The 14,331-nt window shown below is 41.4% G+C and overlaps 1 protein-coding gene across 1 annotated transcript in view; it reads right to left on the minus strand.

Moving 5' to 3' along the window:
* Taf3 (TATA-box binding protein associated factor 3) overlaps positions 1-14,331 on the minus strand; it is a 144,543-nt gene that overhangs the window by 17,474 nt on the left and 112,738 nt on the right. Inside the window, exon 4 of the mRNA XM_028764870.1 lies at positions 8,474-8,556. Coding sequence (XP_028620703.1) covers positions 8,474-8,556 — 83 coding nt within the window. The remainder of the gene's footprint in view (positions 1-8,473; positions 8,557-14,331) is intronic.

Consider the following 14,331-nt stretch of genomic DNA (forward strand, 5'->3'; position numbering starts at 1 on the left):
GTAGAAAACCATTGTGCTGGACTTCTTGGCTTTGAATAGCTTGGTGGTGGCAGAGCATGGGGAGCACGGCCACTCAGTACTTGTGACTGTGACTTACTCATTCTCTGCACCTTAGTGCAAACAGACGGTCCTGGAGTATCACTTACACAGTGCTCTTCTGTACTTCAGCAAAACTCACACGTCCATGTTCACACAGTCAGTACCTCACAGCCAGGTCATACCATATGCTAGAGCCACACTCCAACTCAGCCTCATATCCAACACCAGCAAGTGGTCTAACAGCTGAATTAAAAGTACATGAAAAGCCCATGATCTAGTTCTGGCCGGAGGTGGGAGCAAAGCTATAGAACTTTTAATAGACTCTGTGGACACAGTGTGAAGGGCCAGGGTTAACTTGTTGCAGTCAAGTCTCTCCTTCTACCGTATGGGTTTCTGGGGTTGAACTCAGGCCCTAGAGCTTGATTTGATAGCAAGTACCTGTCCCCTGAGAGCCTTCTCACAGGCCCACAGTTAACTCTTTCAAGAAAATAAGGACCATATTACTTCTGCAATCAGAATTAAAGAAAACAATGTCAAGTACTTCTTCTACACATAGCAGTACTTGTTTAAATATTTTTAATAAAAGAACCCCTGACTTTATCCAAAAGACATAAAATGCCGAGGTACCAAGTAAAGACCAAAGAAGACAGTCATTTTTTGTTCAGTTCTGAATATTTGGAGCAGAGGAGCTTGTTTGTTCAGCATAGTATTATAAAATAAACACAATATCCCAATTCTACTACTCAGTCTTAGCCTTCTTTCAAGTTCTTCTAAGACATTCAGTGGCTTGGAGTGGAAGCCTTCGGTTCATCACCAGCATGTAAGAAACAAGAGGAACCAGTGTGGACAACACCATAGTGGTTTGATTTTTAAAGATATGCTCGACAGTGACATTGGTCCATTCAGACAACATTTTCTGAGAGGTAACTGGGCTACATATAGTGAACAAAACGGGTCTGTAATCATCACTGCTTGACATAAAGAATAAGTAAGAAGAGAGTGAGGGAGAGGAGCAAGGAAGGAAGGTGTATAAAGAAAAAGGAGTAAAGAAAGCAAAAGGGATGGACAAAGAGCAAGACACGGATGATCCTGGAGAAACTGGGGTATGAGTCTCATGAGCAACAGGGCCCAGCATAGCAAAGAGAAGTAACACTCTTAGGACTCAGCCTGTGCTCTGCACCAGTCCCAGCAAGTTATGGAAGCCTTACAAATGAAGCGTGTGTGAGAAAGCATCCTGGAAACATATGGTCCTCTGACCCAAGAAAATCACTCAACTAGAGTGGACAGTAGGTGGCCCTGCTGCTGAAGCACGACTCACTTCAGTTGCAGGGCGCAGAGACATCCACCCTGACTAACTAGAAACTTCTCCCTGATGGCTAGCTTACATAGTACCAGAAGATGCTATGCAGGGGGAACAAAAGTTACGAGTGGTCTTTCTCAGTACTAGACCTTGCGTTCTAGAATGCTGACCTGCTGGCAAGATGCACCCGCTGGTGTAATAGTGGCACAACAGCTATGTGTGAAACCAATGGCATTCCGAACAGACACAGATCTGTTCTGCAGGAGGAATGATTTTATGCCTATTGCTGTAAATCTGCTCCAAAGCTCGGAGCAGGTCATAAGACTGGGGAGGTCATAGGTCTGGGGAACTTGGGGGACATTACTGCTATTTAGCTAAATTGTAATGCTGTCAAACTGTGTTCCAAAGACTTAAGTTTATAGCCAAAAATTTATATTGCTTTCTGATTGGTTAGAAAAGATTCTTTTGGCAGTGGGTGGTGCTTAATGCAGAAACTCCTAACTGCTTAAAGTACCAAATTTAAATTAACAGGACATCTATGTCAATCTCCCAACCAAAGGTTCAGAGATCTTCAAGGAAGAGGGGATGGAGAGAACATAAGAGCTGGTCGATGGGGAGAAAAGCTAACAAATGCTGATGTTGAATATGACATAGTTGTTGTACATATCAACTTATAGCAGTTATGACTGTCTGAACAAAAATAATCAAAATTACACCCTGGGCAGGGAGAGGCCCCCAAGGACCCAGCTAAAGTTGAGGAGCTATTGGTAGTTGGTGGCTGCTGATGGAGGGAAAGTTACTCTTCACTGAGGACATGGGGATGGGTTGCTTATGCCCTAGTGGATGGCGACACACTCATGGACATATGGGAAACATTAATTCAACTTTGAGAATTATTAATAACCAACAGTCAAAATAGGACCTGAAGGTAGGTGGGAAATGGGGTGGGGGCACCATCTGGAGATGGAGGTAGGTGGAAATGGGGTGGGGGCACCATCTGGAGATGGAGGTAGGTGGCAACTGATGAATACATTGTATGTGCATAGAACTTTCAAAGAATTGAGAGCATTCTCTACAAAAGAAGCTACAGAAGTTCCTTGAGTAGAAACCAGGATGCAGTGGGCCAAAGAGTTAAAACCGAGTGAGGTGATCTGAAGGCGGGGTTCTCAGGTTTCCCTGATAGAGATAACCCTGGGGAAGGTCTGGGTTTGCCATGTGAAGATGAGGCTGAAAGAAAAACAAGAGAGAAAGGAAGAAGGCAGCCTAGAGCCAAGGGATGGGAGAAAGGCCCCAGAGCAAGTCGGGGTTGTAGGCTGAAAACAGGCACAGGAAGAGACTGGCTGGGAAGTATGTCAAGGTCAGTAAGTATGCTGCTCCAAGGTCTTTCTTGGAACCTGGACGACAAACTGAAAGGGGACTTGGTGTGCAATTCTGGAACCCCACAGAACAAGTCTGAACAGACCGGCCAACAAGGCTTGCCAGTTCTGTGTGAACTGAGGCCATACTGTAAGAGAAAGGGAAAGAACCCGTGTTTCGATGTGAGGATCCACTTTATAACCTCCTGAGGTGGGTGTGGGAAAGGCGTCGAGAAAGTCATTCCATGTATGGAAACTCTTTATGCAAGTATATGAGTCTACCACAGGGTAGACAGGAAGCATATAGTGCAAATGATGGAACAGGAGGTCTAAATGTTACTATCCCTAGGCATCTATTATTTTATAAAGACCTGAACTGTGAGCAGGTTGATCTTTAGGGAGAATTATAATCAGATAGCAGCGGAAAGGTTACCATGATACAGCTAAATTATCTGTGCCTGTCACAGGTTAAAGAACATTTAAATCCTAGAAGTTTACATCAGCTTTTTTTTCAGATAACAAATCTTAAGTACCTTCCTATATATATTCAATTAGTGATGTTGGGCCTTGATAAAGCTGTGGAGAGAGACTTTGCAACTATCATTCAAATCATATCTAAAAAGGTGGTCATAAATATTTTAAAACCTAAGTGAACTAATAAGACCTAGACCCATTAAGGATAAGATCTTTTACAACAAATTAAATAAAACAATTTATTGAAGTCTGGACTCCAGATAAGCTAGATTTACTGGCTGACCTTTTATTCATTTAAGGAACAAAATTAGCTCTAATTGCATTAGAATGGAATTCAGTAAATTTTCCTCAGTCTTCTAATGTGGCATCCCTGTAAGGACTGCTGTAATTGTTTACAAGCAAGATGGAAATGCTTTGATTGTAATCTTTCCACTTGTTTTACTGGGTCATAAAAGCATTTCCCCAGACCCAAAGCTGGTTGTTCTGACAGCAGTCTAGTTTTTCTCTTAAATACATGTACTACATTTTTGGTGTTTCTGAGCAAACTACAATGGTCCAGAGGAAGGAATTAAATTTAGACTTCATCATAATCCTAGGTTGGAGAAAAGAAGAGTACTGTAATACATCAAAACCAGAGTTTTCTGGAAAAACAAAAAGCAAAAAACCCGAAAACCTAGAAAACAGTTGACAATGGAAATGAGAAGCCATCTAACTGCCTGTGATGAGGGGGCTGAGACAACTGAGGTGCACAGAGAAGACGACCTCACAGGCTTCAGTGGCCAGGAACGCCTCCAGGAACAATGTTTAGCATTAAAAAGAGGTCCTAAACAGAAGTAGCAGAAGTGCAGCTTGGTCTTCATGTGGGTTCTGAACAACAGGAGTGGGAGGCTATCCCAAAAGTTGTTGCCTGTCCATGGGCTATGTTCTTCTAGCTGGGCTGTCTGGCCTCAATGGGAGAGGAAGTACCTAGCCTCAAAGCAACTTGAAGTGCCAGAGTGGGGGGATACCTAGGGATGGGGCCTACCGGAACAGAGGAGAAGGTGGGGGGAGATGAAGGGAAGCATTGTGGGAGAGGGTGACTGGGAGGGGACATGAGTGAGATGTAAAGTGAATAAGTAAAAAAAAAAAAACTAAATTAAAAGAAAGAAAGAGGTCATTTATGTTGCTGACACTGTCTTTTAAAAAAATTTAAACTGCATTTACAGAATCTAAATATGGTTATTCTTAGGACTTCGTTTTTTCATTGTTTCTGTTAGTTACCTTAAAGCCTGGAAACACCTAGGGAATGTTTCAGCTTCCATAAGAATTTCACTAGGGCAGGGCAAAAGAAAGACAGCTCATGGTACCTCAATTAAAAATCAAAATCAAAACCAAACAGTCTTGTTTCTGTTTTTCGTGAAAGGGGGAAATATTAAAATCAGAAAATCAAGAGTCCTTCTCTGCCTGAAAGGCCATGCTGTGTACTCCTGAACTTTGGTGCTAAAGGTTTCTTCACCCCATCCTGCCTGCCTTTCTCTAATGACAGACACAAAAGGCTTCTGTACCTCTTGCCTGCCCTTGTACTATATTCTGGTGAGAAACCAACTTCCTTCTGGAGTTCCCCTCTGCCCATTGCTGACAGGGTTTTGCTACATAGCACAGGGTGACCTCAAACTTGCAGTAATCCTTCTGCCTCACCCCTCTATTGCAGGGAATTACAAGCATGTCTGCCATGCATACTGTCCCTAGCCACATTTGAAAACAGATGTTTATTTTCCTTGAAAGTATTGTTAAATGGTTATTTTTGATTTCCTTATGGAAATCCTCTGTTTCTCTTGTCAAAAGTTGGCAACACAGAGACAAGTATTTAAACCTATTTTATGTTTTAAAACATCAAGGCTTCTGTTCTTTGATCAATAAGCTTCTGCTCTAATTTTCACAGTGTATGGAACTAACTGAGAAACGATAACTATTACAAATCCCCACTTAAGCAAACCTCTAGCAACCCCAGGATGGCCTAAGCAAGAGTGTATCGAAGTTTCAATGCCTGTGTCAGGAGCCAGCTGGAGAAGGAAGAAACTCCCAGGAGTGGAGAAACCCACCAGTCACTACTGGAAATCAAAAGTATCAGCAGAATGAAATCACCAGTAGTAAAGCAGCCCCCAGTATTCAAACCCAACCAGAAAACTGGGTGAAGCCTGTGAAACAGAATATACACACAGCCTCTCAGAGGGAACCGTGTTCTCATTGAGAGCAGACATTGCTGTCTGACAGGCAGTGGAGGAAGGGAGAAGCAGAGGAGGGAGGTTTGTGATTCCCCACCACCAGCCTCTCTGTGGGAGAAGTATAGCCAAGCAGATGGAAAAGGCCAGAGACTCAAAGCTGGGTCACATGGCCACAGTCCCAGTTCAGGGCCAGCCTAGGCTACTTGGAGAGATCTTATGTAGGGGTGGGGTGGGAGGTCTAAGATGTTCCCTCCTGCATCTGTGATAGCACAGCGTTAAGGAGGGCGTTTGGAAAATGTGAGGGAGAATGGTTATTCTCCATCAGTAGTCACCCTCAAAGCTTGTACACGTTTATATTACATTTTTATTAGTACTTTACAATAACAATATAGAAAACTATCTTTTTCTCCCGGGTGGGTGGGGGATGGGGTAAGGGGATAACATATGAAATGTAAATAAAATATCCAATAAAAAAAAAAGAAAACTATCTTTTTCTATGAGACATAACTGAATTTTGAATTATATATAAATTCAGATGTTTAAACTTAGAAAGCCTGTAGGCACTATTCTGTCATGTTTCTTGACAATTGCTTTTTTGTTTGTTTGTTTTTTGTTTTTTTTCTGTTGTTTTGAGACAAGGTCTCACTTTATAGTTCTGACTGGTCTGAATTTGCTATGAAGACCAGACTACTACCAGACTACTAACAAATTTATAGAAATCCACTTGCTGTTCCCTCCCAGACTGCTGAAATTAAAGGTGTGCACCATCATATAGAGCTACGAAGAGACTATGTCCCTAACAAACTGTGTCATGTTCCTTTGCTCTGTGTTCCTCAGGAGAGGACTAGGATGATGCCATCAGTCAGCTATCCCTTCTAAAGTTGCCCAAAGTAAAGCAGGCCAGCAAACAGTAAGGTCAAGGTGACAACCGCAGGACAGTTGTGCTGTCCCTGAGTGCCACGCATTCCAGCTGAAAGCCCAGCATGATCGTGAGCCTAGACACTTCAGCAGTGGCCCTGAATGCCTGGCTTCCTCATTCACGAAGCTGAGACTATAGTCTTGGAGTCTGTTTCCTCTTCAGTGTGGACTGGAGGGAACTCTGGGTGTGGGTCTTTGAGTTTTAACACTATCAGGAAGGGTACTGGCGTCCTAGAACCCTCTAAAGACAGCTCTGAGGGACAGGAGACTAAGGAAAACAACCTGCTGCTGCCTTGCTATGAGGAGCACTGACAGAACAGAGGACCCTCTCTAACCACAAAGTACTTTTGTGGATCAAGGGCAGAAGACCTAAGTTCTTCAAGATTTAGAAACTAAACATTGTCTTAAAGATCTTCCGACGAAAAGGGTATAATTTGAACCTTGTAAAGATTTTTCTTTCTCTTATAATTTCAAAAGACTTGTTCCTTCAGCAATAAACAACCCCCTACACACAAAGACACAAGGAATACACTTGTTTTTTAATCCATCTGTTCATTAATTTCACCTTAAAAGAGTATTAGCTCGCTCACAGGTGTATAGACAATAAGTGAACACATATTGATGCAACTCTAGCTGGCCTCCAGGTGTATAGACAGTAAGTGAACAAACTCTGATGTGACTCTAGCTGGCTTCCAGGTGTATAGACAGTAAGTGAACACACACTGATGTGACTCTAGCTGGCCCCTAGGCATATAGACAATGAATGAACACACACTGATAGGTCTCTGTACTTTCCCATCACTTAGCCATGAAACAAGGTATGTTTGGGGAAGCTCCTCATGTGCCAACATAAAAGAGGGTTACGATTTGAATGCTACCCACTACTCTCGTGCCATAACATTATTTATAATTTTTAATTAGACATTTTATGTATGGGTGCAGGCCCTCTGGACCTGGAGTTCCAGGTGACTGCGAGTCACCTGATGTTCATGTGAAGAACTGAACTCTGGTCCTCAGCTGGAGCAGCAAATGCTCTTAATTGCTGAACCAACCCTATAGCCCCAAAGATTCTTTTAAGTTTTTCAGTCATTTAAAACCAGAAATCCATTCTTTGCTTACAGGTCACCAAGTGCTTGAGCCCTAGATAGATAGTACCACCATGCCCAGTAAGCACTGTAGTCTTTACCCAATAAATACATTCTTAAGTCTTCCTCCCACTTTTATGCTGAACTTGAGCAGAAACTGAATGTCCCCATGCCTTCTCTCTAATATCTGACCATTTTCAAAGCAAACTGCTCCACTTTTACATTTACTGGAAAAACATTAAAATAAAATAATAAACTTATGAATTTCACTGAAATGCCACACAGTGTGCTCTTCAGAGCAAGTACTCCAACGTGACTTACAAGAGAGATTACTATTTCATACTATATCAGGAGTCTCTGAGAATACTGTAGGTCCTAATACTTCCTCAAAGGATGAATGAAGGAAAACAATTTCCTTTAAATAAAAACGGGCCTTTTTGCAGGCACCCCTACATATGTGGTGTACACACACACACACACAGGCAAAATACACATACACATACAATTTACAAACAATATTAGAAAAAAAAAGATAATTTGATAATTTGCCCTATAAGATAATTTGTTAAGATTTGTAAAAATGGTAAGCCTGATATTTACATTCCTCATTTTCTCTTAAGAGCAAACACATCTGAGTCAATGAGTGGGCTTCCAGCTGTCAGTCAGGCACCCTGTCCCTAAGTCAGCAGACATCTTTGTCTTACTGGTATCTTACAAAGCAGACCACCTTAATCTCTATTTTCTCTCCCAGTGACAGATGACGTGCTCTGAGGTCTATACTGCAACCATGTGTGTGAAGTTGGCAGCTAACACACTCATTACACACTCTCTTATTTTTCAGAGAGCCAGGACCTCAGATAATCTGCAGTAATATTGCCATATATTAACCTTTATAAAAGAGAAGGTGGGGGTGGAGAGCGTGGAATTCTATACGCCAAGCAAAGATAAATGCATCTACCTGGAGGAAGAAGACAATTAAACTTGATAGCACAGAGTTCCTGGTACAGACTGTTAACACCTGGAGGCCTGGCAGAGTCCTAATATATCTGGACAGCACAGAGAAGGTAGGTCTCACCAATTCCTAATGTTCATACTTACATCTTGTCTTGGCCAGCTCCAACTCGCAGAGTCAGCCTGGGGATGACTGGACTTGGGGCTGGGATGACAGGCTCCACTTTTATCTGTGGAAATTAGTACACTAGTTAGAAAAAAATTCTCCCCAAAATATTCCTTCTCTTCTGCATCTCCATCCTACAAACCTAACAAAGCCATTTGAAATGCTGGATAAAAAGACATGGCTAGTGTGTGTTCTGTGTGTAGATGTGAGTGTGAGAGAGCAGAGGTAGGAATAGGTGTCTTTCTGAATCATTCTCTACCCTTTCTGATGATGTTCTCTCACTGAAGTGGATCTTGTCAATCTGAGGGGTAGGGGCATCCAATGAGATTCAGGGTTCCAAGTGTCTCTGTCTTGCCTCCCTGCAAGCTCCAGGCGCAGGCTACTGGTTTTTACTGGGTTCTGGGCATCAAACCTTAGGTCCTTATGGATGGAGCACATCAACTGAGCCTCCTCTCACACCCATTCCATGTTTTTCAATAATTTTAGGCTAACTGACATACGATAGTCTATGAACTTTATCTATATCACATGAATTGGCAGTTGTTTCTGGATTATTGGTTTGTGTTCATGTCTTTGCTTTTATTGTATTATTTTACACACAAACACAGAGTGATATTAAAGCATCTGAAAGGTATTTACATAAGCACCAGATTTTTATTTCTATTTAAAGGTTTATTTTATTTTTTATTTTATGTGTATGTCTTGCCTGCATGTATGCTTGTACACCACAGGTGTGCCTGGTGCCTGTGGAGGTCAGAAGGGGGATCAGATTTGTTGGTACTACATTTACAGACCATTGTGAGGTACCATGTGGGTGCTGAGAACTAAACCTAGGTCCTTTGGAAGAGCAGCCAGTGCTCCTAACCACTGAGCATTCTCTAGATCCCATAACTGCCAGACTGAACATAACCCAAATGCTGCCATGAGATCTTCAGCGTTCACATATAGGCCTTGGTGAATGCAAAACTCCCTGTGATCTTCATCAATCATATCTGAGAGCTAAGTACCAAGTATAATTACAGCATAAGTAGCTGTAACTGAGGCTGGAAGTAGGTGAATTCTTTTTTATCCTACAAATGTACAAACTTCTCAGGCCCTAAGTATGAAGTCCATCTCTTCTAGACTTAAGAACCTTCTCCCTTTTATACCACAGTTTACAGAACATCAAGCCTCTTGACTCTATAAATTACTCTCATTAAACTTGTTTTTAAAAATAGATTTATTTAATTTTTATGTATGTGAGTACGCTGTCACTGTCTTCAGACACACCACAAGAGGGCATCGAATCCCATTACAGATGGTTGTGAGCCACCATGTGGTTGGTGGAAACTGAACTCAGGACCTCTGGAAGAGTAATTAGTGCTCTTAAGTGCTGAGCCATCTTTTCAGTCCTTCATTAAACTTTTAAACATGCTAAATTCTTATCTTTAAAAAATTATATTCTCTTTGTCCTCTGGCTAACAACTTTTTGTTATTCTCTTTATTGTCTGTTTCTTCATTGTTTATTCTGTTAGAGACAGGGTCTCACTACAGTCTGTGGCTGGCCAGAACTCAACATGGACACCATATTGGCTTCAAACTCACAGAGATCTGTTCTCTTCTGCCTCCCAAGTGCTGGAATAAAAGACCTGCACTGCCTCACTTGGCAGAGCTTATATTTTAAAAACAAAGCTGTTCCACTCTACCATAAATAAAGATTCTGCTTTACTGATTGTTACATTCTGCACTGTTTGGCCTGTTTTTTTTCTTTGTGATAACTGTAACTTAAGACTTGTCCAGTATTTTAAGGAATCATCTGAACACCATCCAACTGATCTTCACAATTCCACAGTGCAAGTATGGGGGGCAGACTCTCCCATATAACAACTACTCAGAATCAATCCAAGATTTGCTCAGGGTTGCGAAATTACTAAATAAATCATGCAGATCCAAGCTTCCTCACACAAAAATCCAAATACAGTTCCCTGGCACCTGGATACTCTTTGGGTCTCGGTATATGCACATCCTGAATGGAGCTGCTCACTCTCTTTACCAAGGTACCTTACAGAACTCACAAGCACTTGTATCAATCCTGGGGCTAGCTGTAAGGCATTTTTCTTTATGGAAGGCTAGTGAATTTATGTGAATTTGAGATTAACTTTGGTTTTATCTTTATTCAGCTAAACAGCTGGATTTTTATCATGAATGATCTGATTGGTGACATGAAGCAAAATGTGGGCTACTCATGACTTACTCCAAAGTTAAATGGAGCTGAGCACAGTGGCCTTTGATCCCAGCACTCTGGAGATGGGAAGGTATATTTCTGTGGCCTTGTGGGTTCAAGGCCAGCATGGTCTACACAGAAAGTTTTAGGAAGGCTAGGGATACAGAGAAAAACCCTGTCTCAAAAACAAATAATCAAAAACAGTTAAATGGTATGTACAAAACAGGCAAACAAAAATGGAAATATATAGTCAGTCTCAGAACGGTATGACTGTATCTTGAAGGCAACAGGCATTCCACCAACTGACATGATTTTGCTACCTCAGTCCAAAGCTCATCTGTACTCATGATACTCAACACTGCCTACACAGATACCTCTGGTAGTAAAAGAACTATTAACTACACTGTGAAGCAGACATGAACCAGGACTATCTTAGGCAGCTAGGACAAATGGAAACTACCCATAAAGCAGTCAAATACTTTAATTTCAGTCAAAAAGTGAAGTCATGTTTATCTTGAAAAACAGTCCAGAAGTACAGAGAAAGAGGAGTAAGAGCATTTTGCTCAAGGGAAAGAGATTAATAAGATGCTAATACTATAAAGAAAGTAAATTTTCTAAGTAAGTTCTCCCTGAATTTGTATGTTAACTCTATCTGAATGCTTATCAAAATAAAATAAAAAACAGAGATCCCAACTAAAAATTAAAAACTGTTTCTCTCTTGAACTTTCCTGAAAACAACAAACCGAATGATACCAGCGACTGGTTACTTAAACAATATGAGGGATTTCATCTTTTAATGGCACAAAGCCACATCTGGGGGGCCAAGAGGAGCTTCTAAGGGTTAAAATAAAAGAACAGCACTTTGGAGTAATGTTGCGAATTGGGGCGAGCAGAAGAGCATTTACAGTGGATTACTAAGCTTCCCAATTCACCAAAGAGGTAAAGTCCGGCAATATAAGACTCCTTTGTAGCTAACTAAAAATACATTGTCAGTGGATTTGTCCAGTTTTATGTATAAGCAATACCCCTTTCACCTGAGCTAACACTAGTAGTCATATAAGCCCCTTATTGCCATGTGCTGCATTTTTTTTGCTAATCTTCAAGGATTTAGCTTCTTTGCCACATACCTCAGGGCACCAACTGATAAAGCCCTAACTCTCCATTTTTCCAGGACACCAGCAGTGCGGCCTTGCAAAAAATGAAAATCGCTCAAGAGATTTAAAGGGGAAATTTATTTTTAAAATCCTGACTTGAAGCAAAGAGGTGGATTTTTAAAAAGCTTATCTCTAAAGAATCAGTTTAAATTTAAATTCTATCTTGGAACCCTTTCATGCGTTCCAGCTTTAAAGTTTATCTTTTGACAGGGACTTTCTACAAAGGTAATGGGCAGCTTTGTCAATTTAATCTGTCCAAGTTTATTTATTTATTTTTTAATGTTAAACTCCTTTCATTTAAAAAAAAAAAAAAAGAGCAAAGAGCCTCTACCATGTATGTGCACTGACTTGGGTAAGCCAGGCTAGCAGGAACTAGTCTCGTTGTCCATCCCTGCAATATTACCGACAGAAAGCCACATGGTACCACTTAGCATTCAGGATGCTCATGGTGGCTGGTAACCCCTGTGTTGTCCTTCTTGGCAATTAAGCTCTTTACATGAGTTCCTTTTTGAATCAGGCTAACAAAATCCCCATCAGCTATCTGAAACATTCAGAAGACAGTCTGTAGAGGCCTGGCGATGGATGAGTGGAGTGAATGGTATCCAGTGTGGACAGCAAGCTCCCATCCAGGTCCATTCATAGAGAGATGGGGGCACAGCCTTTAGTAGCTGTATACAAATTCAAACACATTCACCTAAATGCTTATATTCCTGGCCTCAAGGAAGAGGCAGTGCCGAGAAACAGGGAGGGACCATTTCCCCCATTTTACTGCCTTACTTTGTTTACTACAAACCCATTTCACTATTATGTATGACAAGCAATGAGGAAAGACTAAGACCACGTTGTTTTAAACAGAAAGGAAGGGAGGAAGAATTGAAGGAAGGGAGGGAGGGAGGGAGGAAGGAAGGAGGGAGGGAAGAAGGAAGGGAAAGAAAGAGAAAGAAGGAAGGAAAGAAAGAAAGAAAGAAAGAAAGAAAGAAAGAAGGAAGGAAGGAAGGAAGGAAGGAAGGAAGGAAGGAAAGAAAGAAAGAAAGAAAGAAAGAAAGAAAGAAAGAAAGAAAGAAAACATGCTGTTGTCGAAAAGAGAAAAAAGGCTGATTGGCTGTTGTATCACAGCATCTAACTGAGCCAATGGTGATTTGTAGGCAGATACTAAAGGGCTTGAGGACAAATGAATGAGTCATTAAAATGTTTCATAGTTCTGATTACTAACGTCCCCAGACTCTGAGGTCATCACTTTCCTGTTTTTAAATACATGAAGTTAAGCAGGAGCTCATGAGGTTTTTCCCAGGACTGACACTTCACCATCTCTCTCCTGGCCACCTCACCCCTGATCAGCCTTTCTTACTGTGCTGCTCAGTAGCATCCTGTGTCCTGGACATGCCAGAGTGGAGAGAGACTATCATGAGCAGGCTGCTTGGGTAGCAAGTACACAGGATGTGGTTGGATAAGCCTGACCAAGTCAGTCTTCGCTCACTGGGGCCTCATGTCACTCAGACCTCTCAGTGCACAACTTTCTGAATTGTGGGTCAGCAATATCAGAGCCACAGAGCAGTTTGGAGGATTAACTTATGGAGTAGCCTGTCACACAAATGTACTCTCAGTGATCATGCTAGTATCGCTCCTCTCTAGGTTAGCTCATTCATAAATAGCCTGTGTCTGCTAAAATAAGACAATTTATTAGTCAGGTCAAAGTTTGGGTATTCTTTTTAAAGTTCATAAATTTTCTAGCATAAACATTTTTTGAATTATTCATGGATGATCAACATTGCTAGTTATTTGTAAGAACATTCTATACTGTTAGTCATCTATACATTTTAAACAACAAAAACCAGTGTTTGCTCAGCTTTTTCTATGGGGAGTAGCTTTTAGCTTTCATGGTGAGTATTCTTACAGAAGATATGAAACAAGCATTGTTTTCTTTGTTTGCTAGTTTTGAGACAAGGTCTCACGTATCCCAGTCTGGCTTCAAATAGACTATGGAAGCAAGGATGACCTGGATCCTCTAATCCTCCTGCCTTTACCTACTGATTGCTAAGACTAAAGGCAAGAGCTGCAGTGGCTAATTTATGTGGTGCTGTGGAGTAGAGCCAGAGCTTTGAATACTAGGCAAGTGCTCTAACAACTGAGCTACAGCCCTGCCTCCCAAGCTGTTTTTAAACAGAAGTAAATGGACGGGGTGATGCTGTCTCTTCCCAAAATGAATGTGAGGCGGAGACAGAGGGAAGGAAGCAAAGGCTCCAAAAGGTACAAGAGGATCACAAAAGCTAGGCAGTGGCAGAGTTGGGATATCTACCAAATAACCACCAAAGCCCAGCTTCCAAAAATTGCTGTGGGCCTAGGTTGTGTCTATTTATCTACAGATGGTAATGCCATCCTTTTGGAGTGACACTCCGCCATTACTAGGTAAGAATACATGGAAATACAAGAATATGTACTTCTCAATCGGATGCTGATGGTTCTGGCTTATCTTCTATTTAAG

This window comes from Grammomys surdaster, unplaced genomic scaffold, assembly GCF_004785775.1.
Source record: "Grammomys surdaster isolate TR1022 unplaced genomic scaffold, NIH_TR_1.0 146, whole genome shotgun sequence".
Taxonomy (NCBI): domain Eukaryota; kingdom Metazoa; phylum Chordata; class Mammalia; order Rodentia; family Muridae; genus Grammomys; species Grammomys surdaster.